Source organism: Varanus komodoensis, unplaced genomic scaffold (assembly GCF_004798865.1).
Source record: "Varanus komodoensis strain SLA01 unplaced genomic scaffold, ASM479886v1 scaffold103, whole genome shotgun sequence".
Taxonomy (NCBI): domain Eukaryota; kingdom Metazoa; phylum Chordata; class Lepidosauria; order Squamata; family Varanidae; genus Varanus; species Varanus komodoensis.
Genome location: NW_025335283.1, coordinates 327,376 through 346,961, shown reverse-complemented (window position 1 = coordinate 346,961; position 19,586 = coordinate 327,376). Strand labels below are relative to the sequence as shown.

At 58.7% G+C, this 19,586-nt stretch overlaps 1 protein-coding gene across 17 annotated transcripts in view; it reads right to left on the bottom strand.

The window, feature by feature from the left end:
• Window positions 1-19,586, bottom strand: part of MACF1 (microtubule actin crosslinking factor 1) — a 291,688-nt gene that overhangs the window by 29,436 nt on the left and 242,666 nt on the right. For 15 of the 17 annotated variants that reach the window (XM_044419421.1, XM_044419433.1, XM_044419435.1 and 12 more), the window contains 20 exons: window positions 18,178-18,337; window positions 16,961-17,287; window positions 15,220-15,304; window positions 14,683-14,924; window positions 14,105-14,311; window positions 13,416-13,535; window positions 12,248-12,355; window positions 11,521-11,739; window positions 11,123-11,326; window positions 10,240-10,248; window positions 7,727-7,958; window positions 7,350-7,576; window positions 6,729-6,851; window positions 6,255-6,356; window positions 5,870-5,971; window positions 5,602-5,775; window positions 4,503-4,658; window positions 3,647-3,844; window positions 3,065-3,193; window positions 1,553-1,726 (listed from right to left, as the gene is read on the bottom strand). In XM_044419421.1, the coding sequence (XP_044275356.1) occupies window positions 1,553-1,726; window positions 3,065-3,193; window positions 3,647-3,844; window positions 4,503-4,658; window positions 5,602-5,775; window positions 5,870-5,971; window positions 6,255-6,356; window positions 6,729-6,851; window positions 7,350-7,576; window positions 7,727-7,958; window positions 10,240-10,248; window positions 11,123-11,326; window positions 11,521-11,739; window positions 12,248-12,355; window positions 13,416-13,535; window positions 14,105-14,311; window positions 14,683-14,924; window positions 15,220-15,304; window positions 16,961-17,287; window positions 18,178-18,337 (3,298 nt within the window). The remainder of the gene's footprint in view (window positions 1-1,552; window positions 1,727-3,064; window positions 3,194-3,646; window positions 3,845-4,502; window positions 4,659-5,601; window positions 5,776-5,869; window positions 5,972-6,254; window positions 6,357-6,728; window positions 6,852-7,349; window positions 7,577-7,726; window positions 7,959-10,239; window positions 10,249-11,122; window positions 11,327-11,520; window positions 11,740-12,247; window positions 12,356-13,415; window positions 13,536-14,104; window positions 14,312-14,682; window positions 14,925-15,219; window positions 15,305-16,960; window positions 17,288-18,177; window positions 18,338-19,586) is intronic. The other 2 variants (XM_044419420.1, XM_044419426.1) reach the window with 1 other exon arrangement.

The window sequence follows — 19,586 nt, the reverse complement described above, 5'->3', positions numbered from 1 at the left end:
CAGCACGGGTTTGGAAACGTGTGCCATTCAGGCTCACTCTGGAAAGCGGCAGATTCGCTGCTGCGGCCTGGCCTAGCTGCACCCACTTGTAAAGGTGCCTCCGCACAGATGTGTGTGACAAATCCAGGCCTTCAGCCGTGGAATGTCTGGACTGGCCTACTTAAAGCCTGGCTCTTCTCCTTTCTGACAAGGACCCCGAAGTAGCTTGGTTGCCCTCCACAGACTGCCATTAAGTGGCCTCATGTGATGGGAACGGGCAGCAGGCTCAAAGTCTGGCCAAGTCACGGCCACAAACTCTGCATTTGAGGCCTGAAATCCTAATGGACACACATGCACGTTTTTCCTCTAAATAACTCTCTACAGCCGACTGGGGTACGCGAGTGGATGTGTGTGCATGCCTAGGATCTCCTCTCTCACGGGGAGCCAGGCGTGCATTCACCAGCACGAAGCAACAGCACGAAGGGGTTTGCACGTCACTTTGTGACTGGGCATTCAGTGCCCTCCCCACACCGTCTACATCCTTCTGCCAAATGTTCTGACTAGAAAAGTTATCAAGGGCGCCCAAGGCTGGAAACACGGAGCTGTCTTTGTTCAGTGAGGCAAGGACCTTCCCACTGACTTCAGCAACCTGGATAGGCCAGCTGCACTGCCGGCCGGCCGGCCGGCCTCCTCATGCTGGGCGGCAGCAGCTGCTCCTCCTTCGGACGGATCGGATGGAGACGCTGCCAACCCGCAGGCAGAGCAGCAAGACACCTTGGCCAGACCCCGCCGTGTGCTTCCACACGCCAGGCAACTCCTCTGCCTGCAGCGTGCCTGGATGCCTGCCACCCTGCCACGGAGCCCACGCCCGCTGGCCCCCCAGCTGAATGCACGCCCGGGCCTCTGGGGCGGCACGCCTGCTTCCGTGGGGGCTGCCGGGCCCTCGGGGAGGACCCACGCCTGCCACCGCGCCCCCCCCTCCACCAGCGGGGCTTGGGCTTCTGCTGCTGCCAAGCCGGAAGGTGGCTCTGCCTGCGGGGCAATGTGGAAGCAGACGAGCTGAGCTGGGAGGGGCTGGAGGGCCCAGCCCCCTGCTCCGTGCGGGGGCTCCCAGGCAAAGCATCCCTCTGCCCAGGGAGGCAGTGCCCAGCAGCCCTGTGCCACGGCCGGGAGCCTCTGCCCCAGGCCGAGGGAGGGCGGCTCTGGCTGCTTGGGCGAGGGAGCGGGCCCTCCGCAGAGGCTCCTCCCCCTTTCCGAGGCGGGACTCGGACGAGCCTGCGTCCCATTTCTGCTCCGGGTCAGCCAGTCCCCACCCCTTCCCTCAACCTGTGACACACCCTGCCACGCCACCCACTGCCCTTTCCCTTAGTGCCACTCCGGCTCCAACTGTGACCCTCTGAAATCGGAGTGCCAGAAGGCACGGGCGCTCCTCCCGGGAGCAGGCGCACCTGGGCATGCCCACCACTGACCCCGGCGCCTCCCGCCTGGCGAGGGAAGTCAAATGCCCCCCCCCCCCCGGGCTGGTCTGCACCAGCATCGTAACGTGCTGGTTGGCACTCGCCCCACACACTACCTTTCGCTCCTCCATCTTCGTGCTGACGAGGCCCCACTTCTGCTCCAGAAGAGCCACGCTTTGCTCTGTTTTTGACCCAGATCCAGAGTCGTCTCGGCTCAGAAGCATCAGCCTCCCCTTCGCCAGCAGCTGGCCATAGGCCTCCTCCCTGGCTTTGAACTGGGCATAGAGCTCCTGCAAGACACGGGTGAGGGCATGAGGGGCACCGCGCAGGGCCTGCCTTGCCAGGGGGCCTGCGCCTCTTGCCACCTGAGCCCGGCTCCGGGAACTTTCTGCCAGTTGCGCTTCCCAGAGTCTTCCTATCTTAAAGTGTATATAAGCAGAGATGAGAAGAAACAGAGAAATATTTGAAGAGGAAAAGCGCTTTCCCCCACGCTTCCCCCAAACGTTTCGTTTCTGGGCTTTTACATTCTCAGATACGGTGGTACCTTGGCTCACGAACTTAATCCATTCCACAACTCTGCTTGTGACCCAAATTGGTTGTGACCCAAGTCAAATTTCCCCATAAGATTCAATGTGAATAAGGTTATTCCGTTCTGTAACTGTTTTTTTAAAAATCAGAAAAATTTGAAACCAAGTGACAAAGAACAGCAAAGTAACGAAGTATTGTGCAGCGCGGTGGAGAACACTAACCTAGGCGGGGGTGGGGGGGGAGGTTACTGTTTTGAGGGAGAGTCCCCCTCCACAGCTGCAGGGTCAATTTTGATGAAAAACCTGCCTACAGTCACTTGTTTTTTCCTGCGCTGCACAACCCTCTGGAAATGAGACCACCTTATCCTTCGTCAGATTCAACACTGTTTGTCAAAGTTATGCTGGGGTGGTGTTTCTCAAAGAAATCCTGGCACGGGCACACTCCTGCAGGAAGGACAGGCACAATCTCGGTCATCTCCCCCGGCCCCCCGAGTGGGGGGATAGCCATGGTCACAGTTGCGCTCGTGCAGGGAAGACGTGCGTGATCACGGCTGTGCTGTTCCGTGCCCGTCGTTCCTGCAGGAGCGCGCCCGTGATCACGCATGCCTTCCCTGCACGAACGCAACTGCGATTGTGGCCATCTCCCCACTCGGGCGGGGGGGGGGGTGGCCACGATCTTGGTCGCCACCCAATGCGGAGTTCGTGACCCAAGTCAAAATTGTCATGAAATTTTTGTTCGTGACCCGATTGGGTCATGACCCCAGGCGTTCGCGAGCCGAGGCACCACTACGTACGGACACTTTCCCCTGCCAAATGCACGCATCTTTCTCCCTCACCAGACCCTTGTGCAGCCCTCATCGTGTGAAGTGGCCCTGGACTGCCGACCGCAGGTGCTGCCATGGCCAACGTGACCTCAAGCGGGCTCCCACAATGCACTGCAGGGCAAACTGTGGCTCACCCAGCCTTCTGCCCCATCTTTTTTCCTGCAAGCTTTCCCTTCTGCATCTCTGATGTCCCACGTCCACAGAGTGACTTCTCCTACTACGTTAAGGGGCAGCTTGCCTGGTTAACCTGGGGATTGATTGAATGGCCACAACTTACCATATGGGCATTCAGTTGCTCGCGAGCAGTTTCTGGCAGCCCACCTGTCGGCTTGGAGGCCGACAGCTGGTTCTCCATCCTTGTAAGCCAAAGAAGGAAGTCTTCTATTTCACCATGGAAGCCCTGAGCCTGGAAAGGCATGCAAAACGCATGGGAGGCCAAGCGGTGCACAGAGCAGCCATTCATAGACTGGATTTCTAAAACGGCAGCCCCATCCTTCCCGATGCCTCCGAGTGAGGTACCAGGATCTCAGAATCAGAAGAACAAACAGCCCTGTTTGGAAGTGGTCATGCAAACAAACACACGCACACCCCTCAAGCAAAAGTACACCATCCAAGCCAGGCCCTTCCAGGGGCCCTTCTCCAGCTTTGCCTTGGCCACAAGAACCACAAGGGCTTTGCTGCTCTTCTGGAAGACAGGGAGCGAAGTCCCTGGGAAGAGCGAGCTCTGGAGGAGCCGCAGCAGCTGAGAGCGTCCCGGGAAGAACCACCTGGGTTGACCAGAACATACGGAAGCAAGCAGCTTCCAGAGCTGGGAGGGAGGGAGGGAGGGAGGCACCCGCGCGGGAACTGCGGCACCTACCTGCTGAAGGGTCATCTGCAGCTGCTGCTCCCGCTCCTCCGTCTTCTGCAGCACGGACTCCCAACACGAATTCATCATCTCCAGCCGTTTCCGGAGGCTGCTCGCATCATCCCCAGCGCTGGACTCCAGGAGGTCGTTGCCGGCTTTGTTCACGGTTTCCACTGTGGCTTGGTGGGCCAGCACGTCATTTTTCAGCACCTGGCAGGGCGTTGGGAAGGGAGCAAAGGGGCAGGTCAGGCTTCAGGTCTCCCGCACTCTCCGTGGCATTTACTGGATGGCGGGGAGGGCTTTGGGGCGGCCAATGCATCTGCCTCGTGCTGGCTTCGGGTGCAGAACCAAAGTGGAGCATGAGGGGATGCCATCCGGGCAGGCCCGCAGCCGCTGCTCGGGAAGGGTCGGTGGCACGCCCTAGGAAGGGTCCCAGAGGGCACCCTGGCCCACGCAAGCCCTGCCACAGGTGGGCTAACCCATCCGTGCCGCTTCCATGATGCTCCCAGGCAGCACTGTCAAGCCGGGTCGGCCCGGCTGCCACGGCACAGCAGGGAGAGGCGGGGATCCCTGGGGCAGCGTTTCCGCTCGACGGATCAGGGACGGAGTGCGGTGCCACTGAAGGCCCGGCTCTCCAGGCGGCTGGCAGCCAAAGGCGATCTCAGGCTGCCCAGCCTGGGGTCAGGCCAGAATCTGCGGGCAGCAGGGTGCCTTCCCGGACCAGCCTCGCCCTGTTAGGCCTGCAGGGCACAGACCCTTCCGAGCGGTGCAAACGGAGAGGCCGGGAAGGGGCGCAGCGAGGCCGGCATTCTGCCGCCAAGCGGGACTGCCTGCAGAGGGATCCGCGAGCCGGTTGCTTTGCACTCACGTGGTGCTTCGCCAGCTCCACCTCGATGACCTTGGGGTCACCCCCAATGGGCCGCTGGGCCCCCAGCAGCTCCTCCGTGTGGGTCAGCCATGCCACCAGCTCAGCCAACGCGTGCTGGAACTGGCCGAGGGCCAAGAGAGCGCCTTCCAGCTTGTGCTGTTCGTTGAAAGGCGCCAGAAATGTGAAAACAGAAAGCAAGGGAATAAGAGGAGTCAGCAAAAAAATCCAAGCACACTCGGATCCATCTGTCTGTTCAGCTTGTTACCTTGCCTTTCTGCTCCAGCTAGGGGAGTTCAAGAAGCTTTATACCATCTTACATCATGCAAAAATTTTCTCAGGTCAAACAAATTAATAACATTAATAATAGGCTACTAAGGTCCGGGCAGTGGAAGGGAAATGCAGAGTCCAGCCCTGACTTTGACTCCTGCACTAGGAGCCAGTGCAACGCACTCCACGTGGGGTGTGGCCCTGCGGACAGAGGAGTGACTGTGGGGCCAGCACTGGGCAGGGGCTCATAGAAACACAGAAACAGAGCGAGTCAGAAGGGGCCTCCCGGCCATCTAGTCTGACCCCGGCTCCAGCAGGCTCCGCTCACGACATGCCCACCATGTGGACGCCCAGCCTATCCTTGAACACCCGCACCAGTGGGGCCTCAAGGACCTCTCGTGGAAGCCCATTCCACACCCTTGGGGGGTGGGGGAGGCTCCACCACAGCATGATGCATCTGGGGGGGGGCTCAGCCTCCCTCCTTGTGAACAGGGGCACAAGATGCAGGCGGCTGCCCCTCTCCGCCTCTTGCAATGGATGGAAAAGCCGGCAGAAGGAGTGGCACATGCAGGCCAAACACCGAAGGCCTTCTCCCAAGGGAGGGGGCTGCCTAGCTGGGGTGTGTATGCTGGAAAGGGCCCTGATCCGCACAGGCACACGCCAGCCGGGACCTCTCCAGCTGAGGGCAGGGCCCTTCAGGAAAGGCTGCCTTAGAAGTAGCAGATCCGTGCCTGGCAGGAACAGGGCTCAGCGTTCTGCAAGGTAATGGGCACCTGAGATTTACACAATTTCAGGGCATCCCTGCCACCTGTCCAGCCCTTGGCGTACGCACCTGCCGGTGGGCTATTTTGTCGCTGAGGTTCTCCCAGAGGTGCTTCAGCTCTGTCAGTGGCTCCTGCACGATGGCTCTGTCCGTCTCGTCAGTGGCCTTCTTCAGCATCAGCTCACCCTGATGATTCAGCTTCTCCATCTCAATCTGCTGCTGGTACACCTCCATTTTGAACTCCTGAGGGGGAGAAAGCAGGGGGCTGCCCAGTCTGCCTGCAGGTGTGCTGCCCTCGCCCCATGCATGGGGCCCCGCCGGGGGGGGGGGGGCGCACCTTCATCTCGTCCAGCTGCTGCTTGACAGTGCTGAGGTCCGTGCCCACGGGAGGCATGCTGCACAGCCTGATCACCGTGTTGTCCAGCCAGTCGAACATGGCCTGTGCCCGACGGGAGAAACCAGGTAAGCGCCTTGGCATGCGCCGCGCATCCCCTCCGGGCGCCCCGAGCGGGGGATGCGGGCAGGGCTTGGAGCTGCCCGGAGGCACAGCCCCTTCTCCCGCTGCCGTGGTCTCGCCGTGCCTCGGCAGCCCCCGGTCGAGCTGTTCCCCCTCTGCTTCCACCACCTCTGCAGCGCTCAGCTGGACGCTCCCCAGAGGAGCCCGAAACCACCCCCCTGCAGCCCCCACCCTGTTCTGGCCCGCTGTGGCTGCCTCCCGTCACCTGCAGGGTATCCTGGTACTGCACCGCCGACCGCATGGCCTCCTCCAGCCGCTCCAGCCGCTCCTTCCAGGTCTTATTCAGAGTTTCCCAGGCACTATTCATCTGCAATGGCAAGGGGCGCCCTCAGCCTGGGGGCCCGGGGCCGCGCCTTCGGCAAGGCAGGACGGGGGGGGCTTGGGCTGGAGCCCAGGGCCGCTCCTGCTCCAGCCACGGACTGGTGCTCCCCCGGAGCAGCGCTGTGGACCGCCTGCCCGGCCCGGCACCCCGTGGCTGCGATTCGGGTGCCTCCCCATGGGCATTTCTGTCCTGGAGGGAGCCCGGATGCCTGCCCGCCTCCCGCAGTGCAGGCAGGGCGGACCACCGGGCAGGCAAGGGCAGCAGGGGCCGCCCTGGGGATTCCCCGCCTTCCGTGCACTCGGCTCACACGAGTGCGTCACAGGCCGGGCGCAGGTGCGGCTCGGCAGGCCGACCCACCTCATCGATGCTCTTCTTCACTTCTGGCTTCTCTGTCTCTCCGCAAGCAAAGATGAGGTCGGTGCCGAGAAGCCGGATGAACTCCAGTTCTTCGTGCAGACTGTCTGTCTCTTCCTTGATGGTCTGCAGGAAAGCCAGAGCGGCGGGCAGGGGCTCAAGCCAGAGCGGCAGGCAGCTCACAGAGCACACCCACAAGCAGCCCCGGCTCCTAGAGCGGCACTTCCGGTCAGAGGCCGGCGCCCCCAGGAAGGGAGGTGACGCTCAGGCCGCAGCTTGCGTGCCTTGCCAGAGAAGCGTGCAACAGAGCTGCCACAAGCACGGAGAGTGTTTGCAGAACCACTGGAAATGGCCAAAGGGTGCACACGTGCCGGGTTGGTTTTCACAATGGAGAGTTTGTCTTGTTTTCCATTGCGTAGAAGAGACATCTTTTGAAGCTGATGCTATTAGAAAGCACGGCAGACGGGTGGGGGAAGGCTCTGTGAGGGAAAAGGGGCCCTCCTCTGGGCGAGCCATGCCTGCAAGGGCCCCCCACACCCGCCGCGGCAATGAGTCCTGCGGGCGCACCGCCTGGGCAGCCCCCCGTGCCCACTCCCAGCGTGGCCCAGCGTCTGCCACTCTCACCTCCGCAGCCTCCACCTGCTGCTTGATGATGGACGGGTCGATCCCAGGACTCTCGAGGTCGTGCACAATGTCCTGCGTGTCCCGGATGGTGGTCAGGAGGGCAGCCATGTCATACCAGAATTTCTCCGCCAGTTCTAAGACGTCAAGGAATTTGATTTCACGTTCTTCAGCCCGAGTTTTGATGTCTTCCCAGAAGAACACCATCTGATTTAATTTATCTTGAATTTCTGAAAGGGAGGGAGGAGAATGAGAAGCGCCACAAACTCAGAAAAGAGGTTCCATCTCAGGGTGCAAAATGCTTCTGTCGCCACAGGGCGTGTGAACGACAAGCACATGCATGGCATGAAAAAAGGCGCACATGTGCAAGACGACGCTACCTTTGGCGGCCGGGTCCTTCTCTGCTCCTTGCGATCGCTCGATCAGCTCTTCCCCGCGGCGCTTCAGAGCTCCGAAGGACGGCTGCAGCTTCTCCAGCTCCACGGTGGCATTCTTGTTGTCACTGATGCATTCCCGGATCTTTTCGACCTCAGCTGGGATCAGCGGGGGCACTCGCAGCCGGGAGGAGAGGTTCTCCAGCGTCTCCAGCATGGGCTCAATCTTGTCGTGGAACTAAACGGGAGGGAGAGGCGCTAAGGACCCAGTTCTCCAGCACCGTGTCTGCTCTCCCGCTCCAACGCGCACACCCCTAGGCCCGGGGCTGCTGCTCACCCCTCTTCTTCAGGGTCGCACAAGCGGCACCACACCGCAGCTGCGTGGGCTCAGGCTGCACCGGCCCTGGCGGCTACGCCATGCTCCACCAGGGCTGTGCGTGAAGACGGCCCAGTGCTGCAGCTGGCACAGAATGCAAGCGCTCGGGATTCGCTGGGCGAGGGTGGCCAGAACGCGTTACACCATGCCCGCACCGGGAGGTGTGCTGGTGAGGGGGTGGACTGGGGGCTGGGAAGCTCCAGGTTCCAGTCCTCACTCGGTCGCTGAGGGACTCGGGCCAGCCACTCCTTCTCAGGCGAACCCATCGCACGGGGCTGCTGTTGTGATGAAAGGGGGGTGCAGGAGAACTATGCAAGCTGCCCTGGGTCCCTCCCAGGAGCGAAAAGGCAGGATGTAAAAGCACCGGGATGATGGTGACGACGACGACGATGAGGACAATCTCCAAAGTACTGATGCTGAGCCTTGGTGTTCCAAGCAGCACAGATCCTGGCTGCGCTTTAGGGCCGCCTGCAGGGCCCTCTTCCGTGGCCCACCACTGTATTCAGTAAGGTGGGGGCCACAGACCAGGAGAAGGTCTTCCCGGGGGGGGGGGGGGGGAGTCCTATGGAATTGGCCCCGCAGGGCTGCTGGCTGGGCCTCCCTGGCCTGCTTTCAAGCAGGGCCTCACCACATACTTGTTCTCCGCCTTTTAACTGAAAATGTTTCAGACTGTTTACTGCTCTCGTATCTGAAATGGCATTTTAACTGGCTTACTTTCAAACTGTTCAAATGTCAGTTACATTTATGACTCGGTACTGAGTTGCACTATTTAGATTATGAGCTACCTTGGGAAGAGCAGGTCTTGAGGGCCGCTAAGGAACGTACTGAGCAGATAAACCTTTTTATTCAAACGTCATTTTAACCGTTAATACTATTTATTTATTTTATTCTTCGGCCAGGGCGACTTATTTTATATTGTTAACCTGTTTTATATTTTTACTGTATAATATTTTAATTGATATATTTGTGAGTCACCCCGAGGCTTCGGTGAATGGGGCGGCATAGAAATTTTCTAAATAAAAATAAATAAATAAAATAAATGGGGTGCCTGGACTTACTGCTCCAAAATGCCACCAGACGCCAGAAAGCGCAGTGTGGAAGTGCTCCTGGGTGGGGGCTGGCAGGGCTGCGGGGCCGGATCAGGGAGTGAACGGAGGCGAACCAAAATGCAACTGCACCTCAGGTGCTGCTGAGCCGAGCCCCGGCGTGGTTCTGCCCCATGGCAGATGGAGAGATGCTGCGGCCCTCCGCAACGAGAGCCGCACAGCCTCCGCTAATGGCTACATCTTGCAGCTAAAATTGTCCTGAAGACAGCAAGGGGCACCTCAACAACGAGAATGCCACACTATGGGAACTAAAGCCCTAAAGAGACGCTTCAGGTGTGATTGTGGGCCTGTGGGCACCCAGCGGGGCCTTTCCTCTTGCCCCCACTCCCAGTGGCCCTCTCCTTCCCCTTCCACAAGCCCCAGGTGAACGTGCCCACAAGCACTCTCCACAAGCAATGTGCCACATGGCACGGAAAACAGCTGCTGGTGGACCAGGAAGCCCAGCCCTTTCAGGGGAGGCAAGAGCAATTCTTTGGGCCCTGAGCAGCGACTGGACCACTTGGTCTTCAACGGACGTTCACGGAAAGGTGGCCCCCAGGAGCTCAGGGAAGGCAACATGGAGGGCATGGGGAGAACAGCCCGTGCACCTCCTCTGGGAGGATGGGGGGAGCCCCTGAACGTTGCAGACCGGCCTTCTCGGATTCCACCGAAACAGCCACGGACAGGCCACGCGAAGAGCAGCACTTCCAACCGCTCTCCTTTCGTAAGCTTCATTTCCCCAACAAGATTTATACCCACAGTGGACACAAAGTCTGCAAGATTTCTGCCTCCCTGCCAAAAGGGGAAAGGACAGCACGGGCCTCCCTGAACTGGGCCATCTGGTTACTTCCTGCTGCACTTCCAGAACGATTCACATGGAGGAACTGGAAAGGCCTTTCAGCTCTCCAAATGTGGGGATGCTCAGAAGCCTCAAGCATACTTCCCAGTGACCGTGGATCTGTGCGAGGCACCATTTTGCCAAGGGCAAAAGCAAGGCAGCTCGTTCCCCTCTTATTAACTCAGGGGGTGGGAGGGCTGAAAGGGAGGGGGGTTCTTACCTCTGCAATCTGTCAGGGTGGGATGCGACAATGAAATGTGAAGAGTACGCGGGGAAGACGGGCACGTGGACAAGACAACAGAGGACACATTCCACCACGGAAGGGGTGATGAGACAGAAGCGCAGGAGGAAAAACTCAGGGTTAATATGGGCATAAACCAAGAGGGGAGCAGCCAATGTGAACGCTTCAAAAAAAATTTAAATGGATGTGACACAGAACAAAACCTGGGCTAACAATATGAACAAAGGTTAATCATATTTTGCCAACTAACTTTCAAGTGACAATCAAGACGTGTGTTTCAAGGAGCTGAAATGCAGAGACAAGAAATGCCTGTGATTCTGTGCTTAAACTCAAAATTGCATTTTTTAAAAACTGTGGCACAGATATTTTTTTAAAAAAAGAATTTAGTCTTAATGCAAAGGAAAAGGCACTTGTTGAGTAAGTGCTGAAAAATCCTTTGCTATTCCTAACACAGATTATTTGCTCAGCAAAACGTGGATTTCTCCCTGCAGAGATCACATGACCCCGCTCCTCCCACCACAGGAAATGTGGGTTTAACTGCCCTGCGTGGGAATCTCGCTTCAGCCTCCTGGCCAGAGGGCAGCATCCCACGGGCAGTACTGCACGAATCGAGCCCCCCTGCTTCCCAGCAGCCGTGAGTCCAGCAGGGGGGCTGCTACTGGTGCAACGGAAGGGTTACTGTCCCGTTGGGGTGCTCTTTGGGTCACAGTGTGGAGAGGAGGCAGCCCCCGCCTCCCGCTCCCCACACGGCTTTTCACACAGCCACAGGGCTGCCCCTGGGGGGCCAGGCTGCAGCCTTCCCAAGAGATGGGGGTTCAGTATACCCCTCTCCCCCCACTCTTTAATAGAGGGTTGCACACACCTGCGCAGACTGTGAGACGGCTTCGTCCAAGGCCAGAGCACGCCGGCGAACCTCCTCCTTGATGCGGGTATACTGGGCTTCTGCCGCGAGGTACTTCTCCTGCACCATCTCTCCTTCTTCGGGATTCAGCTCTTTCAGCTGCGGCCCAATCTTCAGCAGCTTGTCGATATGGGGCTTGTGCTCTGCAATGGACTCCCGCAGTTGCTAGAAAGAATTGCCGTGAGATGGCAGATCAGCGCCTGCAGCTCCATCCGCCCATGTTGCCACGACTCCCCACCCCGCCACCGGGTCTGGGACCAGAAGAAATGCTCCACACCCTTCCCACGCCCATCAAGGGAGCTCCCAGGCAGCTGGGTGCCAGCCGGCTCTCCCTGCCCCCCCCCCCACGGGCCCCTCACCCTCATGTCTTCCTGCTGCTGCTTCAGGTGCTCGTGGTCAATCGCTGGGGGGGGCAGCTGCCCAATCAGCACCTGCGTCTCCTCAAGCCACGGGCTGAGCTCCTCGTAGGTCTCCCAGAACTGGCTGACCAAGACCTGGGCCCGCTCCAAGCGGGCGTAGCGCTCTGCGTTGAGCTGGCCGACGTCCTCGTACTGCCGCAGGAGCGACTCTGTCTTCTCCTGGAGGGGGAGTGGGGTGCAGCGTGTGGGGGAGGCCAGAGGGCAACAGGTCCTCTCCCCGTCTGCCCTTTCTCGCAAGCCTGAATACATGCCATCGCATTTCCCCTACGTAAGTCTTTGCTTCCAGCCCTCTCCTTTCGCTCTTGCTCCTCCGCCCGCCAAAAAGCTCTTGCTGGCCAACGCGAGGCTTCGCTCAGGGCTAGGCGATCTGGCCGGCACGACCCTTAGGAGGGCGAGCGAAGCTTTAGGCCCAGCGAAGAAGTCAAGGGAAGCGCAGCCTCGCCATTTGCTGCGCTTTGCTCTGTGCCACCTGCTCTGGAGGGCTCTGCTTGCGAGGGCAGAATTCTCTGCACATGCAGCAAAGCGGCTTCTCCAGGCGAAGGAACAGCATGATGCTTGCTTATGAAGGGGGCCCAGGAATGTGCGCGAGTTTTCGTCAGGCAGAACGTGGCCATACCACCTGGACCACCCTAGATCTGGCCTCTCTTGCACTCGGGCACTGACTCACCTGCAGCAGGGCTTTCTGTTCCTCCCCACAAGTTCCAAAAATCTCACTGCGCTGGCCGAGCAGCTCATCCACAGAATCTTTGTGTCGAATTATGTCAATAGAGAAAGCCTGCAAGGTGAAACGTTGACAAGAGGAAGCAAAGGGGAAGCACACACAGAATAAAAGTGCGGGGGGAGGCAGACACAAGCTGCTCCTTAACAGCATCCCAGTTTCGTACTTGGCCAAAGCGAAGGCATTTCATCTGCACTGCAGTGACACCTGAATAAGATGCTCAGCGAGGCCTTTATGGCATCACAGAACCGCAAAGCTGGAATGGGCCGAAAAGGCCATGGGTCCAACCTCCAGTTCAATGCAGGAATGCCCGACAGCCAACCCTCCAGGCGCATCCCGAATGCCTCCAGGGCAGGAGAGTAAGCAGCCCCATGGCCACTCTGTTCCAACAGTCAGGAAGCCCAGAGGCTCAGACAGAATCTGGCTTCCTGTAATGCGAGCCCTGATTATACGCCCTGCATGCTGGGATGGTTGGGAAGAGCTCCTGGCCCTCCTCTTTAAGTCTGCCAAGATCGACTCATGCATTAGCTATAATTATTAAGCCTTACAGCTCACATTTCTGAGCAAAGGTGCTTGAGAACAGGTTACATAAAATGCAACATAAATAAGCCTGTAAAATAGAAAGCAGAATACAAAACAAAAGCAGCTAACAAAGGTGAAACTGCCCTTCAAAAACAGCCACTACAGTGATGGCAGATTGCCCCAATTGTCTATCTGCCTGGAGCCCAGTCACCTCTCCCTGCCCACCTATTCCTCCCGTTCCACTCACACCAACCACCTTCTCATCTGCACAAGCTGCAAACCAAGAATGTTTTCTGTTTTGGCCCCTCCAGCCCTTTGCACAACTCCAGGCACGACCACCTCTCACCAGCCCTCGCTAGCGCCATGGCCGCTCTGCTCTGGAAGCGTCCAGCCCTCCTACCAGGTTCCCAGAACGCTGCCAGGTTCCTGTGCCACCCTCCGTTAGGACCACCATCGGCCCTTCCCAGGTGCCAGAGTTCAAAGTGCAGCTTGGTTCAACGGGAGTCCGGCTCTGGCGACTCCAGGCGGCCCACCCGGCTTCCCCACCCGGCTCCCCCTCAAGCGTGCCACCCAGAAAGCGCTGTGCCCCACATACCTTTTGGACCTGCAGCTGTGCCGTGGTTTGGTCTTGCTCCAGGCGAACAGGACCAAGCGCCATCAGTTTCCGTTTTGTCTCGGCCACCCAGGCAAGCTCTGCATCGGCTGCTTGCTCATACTAGCGCCAGGAAAGAAAGGAGAGCGCCATGCAGTTAGCGAATGCCACTGGGAAAAACCGGCATTGGTGCCGCTGCAGCAGGGTGGCCCACGGGATTGCACCGGCGTTTCCTGAAGGGCAGCGGGCCTCCCTGCAGAACTGCCTGGCTCACTGCAGCGAGCGAGTCGGGATGAGCTTGGAAAAAGAGTAAGCAGCGCTCCAGTTCCCCTTAGGCACATAACCACAGTCTGGCTTGCCCACGAGCTTCCCAAACGGTAGGGCCAGAGGTCCACCTGCTCAGTTAAGTAGCTGCCTTTGAGCAGCGGGTGAGCAAAGCATTCAGTTTCTTGGAGCTGGAAATCCAGAGCCACCTGTCCTGTGCAGGAACAGAACATTCCTTGGAGCCCTTATGAAGGTTTCAGAGGCTTTGGGACTTGGAACCGGAGTCCCCTTACTCACCCCCAGGCCCCCTGGCTTGCCCGGGACTTCCTATTTCATCCCAATAGGCTGTCTTTGCGCTGCAACCTCTCCAAGCAAAGTTCTCACAAGAGAAGAAACAAGGCTCACCAAGAACAGCCCGTGAGCCCTACCTTTTGTGACCGTTGTATTGCCGCATCAATTTCTTCCACCCTTTGCCTGATGGTGTCGCTGATAGACTTGTAGCGCTCATTGGTATCGGAGACGAGCTTATCCAGCCCTTCCCGGGCGCGCCAAGGCACCAGCTCCAGGAGGGCCCGGCTCACTTCGTTCACCGTGTCCAGAACAAGCCTGTGTTCCATCACCTCTTTCTTCAGCTCCTGGAAAAAATGCCCACCCCGTGACTGTGAACAGGCTGCACTAGATGAGCCCTGGGCTTTAGCCAGGGGCGGGCCCACAGCCACTGGGTGTGGCGAGGCCAAGGACCCACGTGCTGCCTTCAGGATTGCTCTAACGACTACAGGAAGAAGGGAAGAGCTGCATTTCCTGCTAGAATCAGGACCACCAGCAACCAGAAGGAAGAGCAAAGCGAGGCAACGGGGGACGGAGGCAGCCCCCTGCCTGCAGCCCTGAGAGCAGTGCTTCAAAACTCTACTGGAAACGGGACAGCTGCTGAACTATGTAACACCCCCTCTTCTGGGAACGGCCACTGTGGCATTTCACCTTGCTTGAGAGCAGAATGGCTCCGTACCTTCTGCCTCTGCTGGAACTGAGGGATCTGCTCTCCAGAGGGAGAATGGCCTCCTCCAGACACCAGCTCCTCTTCGACCTGCGTCATCCACCCGGCCAGCTCCTCGTGTGCAGACTGGAACTTGCTGGCCAGCTGACGGGCCTGCTCCAGTGTCCGCAGGGCCTTGGAGCTGGCAGCGGTGATGTCCGCGTAGCGGGTCTTGATGCCATCTAGCTTCTCCTGGATCAGCAGCACCTCCTCCCCTGCAGCAGATCAACCATGGTTTAGCTGGAAGAAGCCCTGCTGTCTGGTTTAACAAAGGGACCCTTTTCAAACACTGGACTGCAAGCACCTTGCTTCCATCTCAAGTTCAGCTCCACTGTTTGAAGCCAGAGAAAATGGTGTGTGCGAGCAGGTGAGAGAGGGGGAGATGGCGGAGCTGCCGCTGCCACTGCCTGCCTGGATGCATACACAGTTTCTGGGCATCCAGAGCTGACCTTTGAAGGGGGCTGGAGACACCGGGAAAGAGCAGAAGCCCAGCAGCCTCCCTTGCCTTACCTGTGGTTTGTTTCAGCAGGGCCTGCCCATTCTTAATAGCCTGGTCCACGTTCTTCTTGCGGGTCACGATCTCATCATTCAGAGCCTGGGCAGGAAGAACAGCCAAGGGTAAGAGCCCCTGGAGGTGCTCATGCCTCCATGGGGACCACAGGCCGGGTCCTGCTCTGAATGGACCAGCCGAGCCTGCACAGGCAGCACTCGCGGGGGCCTGGGCAGCCCTTGGGATGGGGACCACTCACAGGCCCTGGGCAGCCAGTGCAGGAAACGTGCCCGCGGCAGCTGCTGGAAAGGGGTTTCTAGTAGGGCGAGGATGCCCGGAAGCCTTCCAGAGTCCTGGCCTGGGCTACTCCTTGGCAGAGAAAGAGAGTCCCCTGGGGCTGGTTGCAGTGCAGGCTGGAAGGCAGGAATGGGCCTGCGCAGCCCCGGCAGATCGGGCTGTCTTGCCTTATGAGGTCCAGGCCTGGGGAAGGACATGCGAGTCACCGGATGTGACCCCTTCAGGCGCATTCACGGCAACAGCGGGGAGCAGCAGCCATGGGCTGTGCGGAAACCCGGCCCAGCAGCAAACCTGCTGGCAGCAGCCAGTGGTATGACTGGGCAGCCTCCTCACACAAGGCAGGGACTCGGCGCAGCCCCGCGTCAGGATCTGAAGGCCGCATGTCGAGCGGATTGGAGCAGAGCGGGGAGAGCAGCACACGCAGCCAGAGCTGCCAGACCAGTCCCCCAGCACCCACCGTGGGGAGACATGTCTTCACTTGGCCTGCCATTTTATTCTAGCATGAAGAGGATGCAGCCCCTTTGCTATGGGATAAAGGAACGGCGCCCCCAGTGGAGTGGACCTTGGCTCCCTCACACCTAATCAACGCACCGAGGGAGGAAGCCGGGGCGGAAGAGCCCAAACTGGCCCCGCTCCAAAGGTCCTCATGGGGTCATGGGCGCAGCCAAGGGCTCGGCAAGGGCCCCACTGCCAGTCAAGGGCAACGTGGCTCCTCCAGAACGCCCATTTCCTGCATGCCACGAAAGCTCCCACGGCAGCAACGAGAGCTGCTGCACAGGGCAGATGGCATCCACAGACACCGGCAGGGAGCAGCCTCGCCTCCTTTCGGGGACCGCTCAGCCGCTGCCTCCTGAGCCAGAGCACCAGGCAGAGGCTTGCCTGGTTTCTGGGGCAGGGAAGGGCCTTCCTTCACTGGGCGCCTGCCCACACTCAAGGCCCCGGGGCGCAATGCAGCTGCCCTTCTACGCTGAGTTACAGCCCCACCTCTGAGGAAGGGCCGCCATGAGCACTTCCCTGCAGAAGCACGGAGGTGTGCCGCCACGTCCCCGCTTGGGTGGCGCCGGCAGGGCAGGGCAGGGCAGGGCCTGTCTAAACAGGCCCTTCCTACCAGGCGGGGCACCACGCAACAGCCCAGCGCAAGCCCGGCACACTTCTGTTCAAAGGCCCTGGCGCCACTCGCTCACCGAACTCCCCGAGAGACGCTCCAGCCCATCCAGCAGGCAGCCAAGGTGCCTGGGGAAGGCGCTGCCCAGGACGCTCCCTAGGCAAAAGTCTCCCCCCCACCCGCAAATGGAGGCAAGGAAAACTGCTCCGCCGCACGAAGCGCTGGTCAGGACTGCGAACGGGGAAGCACGTGGGGCTCTCTGGTTGAAAGCAACCCCGAAGTGGAATGTTGGAAAGAAACAGAAAGACAGGAAAGCAAATAATAACGGTGCGACATGGAATAGGAGAGGGTCACAGTACCAGCTGCTCTGCATGCTGCCTCTGCAGGACTTCCTGCTTGTAATCCTTGACGGACACCGAGCCGAGCTTGTCCTCAACCTCGGCCAGCCAGTTAAGCACCTCCACCTCGTCCTCCCCAAAGAGCCGGGCATTTGACAAAGCCTGATCGAGAAGGGACGCCTTCCTGCCACACTTGTCACAAAGCTCTGCATACCGGGCCTCAAGGAGGTCTAGCTTCTCGCTCAGCAAGGCCCGCTCGGCAGGGCAGCTCAGGCAGGCCAGAGACTGCCCAGTGCTGACCACCCGAGCCATCGCTGCAGCGTGACCCTCTACCTCTTCCTCCAGAGCCTGAAAGTCCGGAACAATGTTAAAGAAAAAGGAGGGGGGTACAAACAAACAAAAATGTGTGACTGAAAATGGAACCAACACAAAGGGATGAAAACAAATTTAAAACAACCTGAAGAATGAGAATGGCTGAATGAGAACAACCTGAATGGCTACACAGCATACAAACACAAAGATAAAACCTGCCCACATAAGGGCAATAGCACGAATCAAATAAATGGTTTAATAATGAAAAAAACAAACAGAGAGGTGGATGCGTCTCGTGCCCGGCTCAGGCGGCCAGGGCAGCTCACAGACGGGAATCACAGCTGACGCTTCGGACACAGCTCAGGGACAAGAGCTGCTGCGTTAGAAGGGGAGGGACCCCTTCTCTGCTCCCCATTTGAGCCAGGGTCCAGCCTACCCAGGGATTGCTGAGTGGGGCCCATGACTCCCCCCCCCCCCGGCTAGTGGCTGACAGCTCTGACATCACTCTGTGGCCAAACCCTGGAAGGCTGCAGTCTGAGACAGCCCCCTCCCCAACCCCACGCCCTCCAGAAGTGTTGGACCAGCCGGCATGGCCGATTCCCTGCTGGCTGCAAACGAGGGGTGTCATGGTCCACTGTGTAGGCCTGCACCGTCGGAGGCGGTCACTTGGACACAGCTATGCTACAGAGGACTCCTGCCCAATCTGGAAGCTTCGGATTCGGACCTCCACATCCTGAATTCCAACCCACCCAACTGGACTAGAAAGCATCTTCCATCAGCATGCCCTCTTCTCTCTTTCCCTCTCGCACACACCTCAGGTTTTTGCTTAGGCACCGTATCCCATGGCCAGAATATCAATGCTGGCCCAGCACTGCCACCCCTCCACGCCCGCCTTTCCTGGCTGCATTGGGCAACTGCCAGCCAACCTTGTGCCGGGCAATCTGCTGCTGGACTTTGGCTGTCTGTGTTCCTGTTGGCTCGGAGTTGGTCAGCTTCTTCTCCATCATCGACAACCAGTCAGCAATGGGCTCCGACGTCTCATGGAACTGCTGGGCCAAGACAAGGATCTCCTCCAGCTGAATGTGCCTGTGGCGGGCAACAAGGTCGCTCAGAAGGGTGGGCTCAGGGTGGTGGGGCAGCGAGGTGCCACTCTCCTGGGGAGCCCAGGACGAGCGAGAAGCTCCAGGCTCACTGGACACACCTCCCTGGTTTCGCACACAGTCTCTCTCTCTCTGCCTTTCGCAACTGTGACCAAAGGCAGCTTCACCGGGAAGTGGCGGGGGGGGGGGGGAGCTTGGAACAAACTAGTGGCCCCATTGCAGTGGATGAATCCCTGACCCAGCTGGGGTGTCCAGCACACTTCAGTCTTCCACATCATGGATGCCACTCACACGGCTTGACTCTTGGGCAGACCTCTGCGTTTGGCACCTGCAAGAGCCAGCTTCTAAAAATGCAGCTCTCCCACCACAAAGCTGTTGCATACATCAGAGGCAAGACACTAGCTAAGAAAGCAGCCAGAGCGTTTGGAAGTGAAAGAATGGATAAAGCAGGGCAGCAAGTTGGGGGAGATGATGAAGTCACTCTTTGCACCAGCCTTCATCACATCCACCCATACCTGATTCCGTTTTGGGGTTGGAAGGAGAAGGCTTGGTGAACTGAATCAAACCAGGGTGAAAAGGGGTGAAATTCCAGGACAAAGCAATGTTCAAAACCAGCAAATTGCCCTGCATGCATGGCATTAGCCTGAGAGTGCTTAAGGAACATCAAGTGAAATCTTAACAAAAACATGACAGTTGTCACAGTTGTCATCAGCCTGCGTGTCAAAGCATTAGAGAGCAGCTAACACCAGTATTCGGGGATTGACTGGATGGGAGGGGCCATGGGGGACTTATAAGCCAGTGTAGCTGACATGTCTGAACACCGCCCACCAAGGGAGAGGAGCCTCTCTCAGGTTCATCCAGTGAAGCAGAGTCAGGACAGACAAAACCGAAGTAGGGCAGCTGCCAGCGGACTGCCAAGAAGCGCCTGGTTGGCCACTGCGGGGAAGGAGCCTGCCAGACCCGGTGAGCCTTCCATGGCCTGGTCTTCTGCAGAACAGTCGCCTGCAGGGCACGTGCGCTGGCCCCGATCCTGCTGGCAGCAGCTCCAGGCTTGTGTTGAAACACTGTCTCAGGCTCATGCTCAGAGCAGCCTGGGGGAGTTCTGATTCTGAGGGTTCATCCAGGTGAGTTTACCTTTCCAGAGGTGAGGGATAGGCCCTGTGTATATGACCACATCCCCACTATTCTACATTTAATGCAATTTTCTTCAGTAAAATTCTCCAGTGCAGCTCACA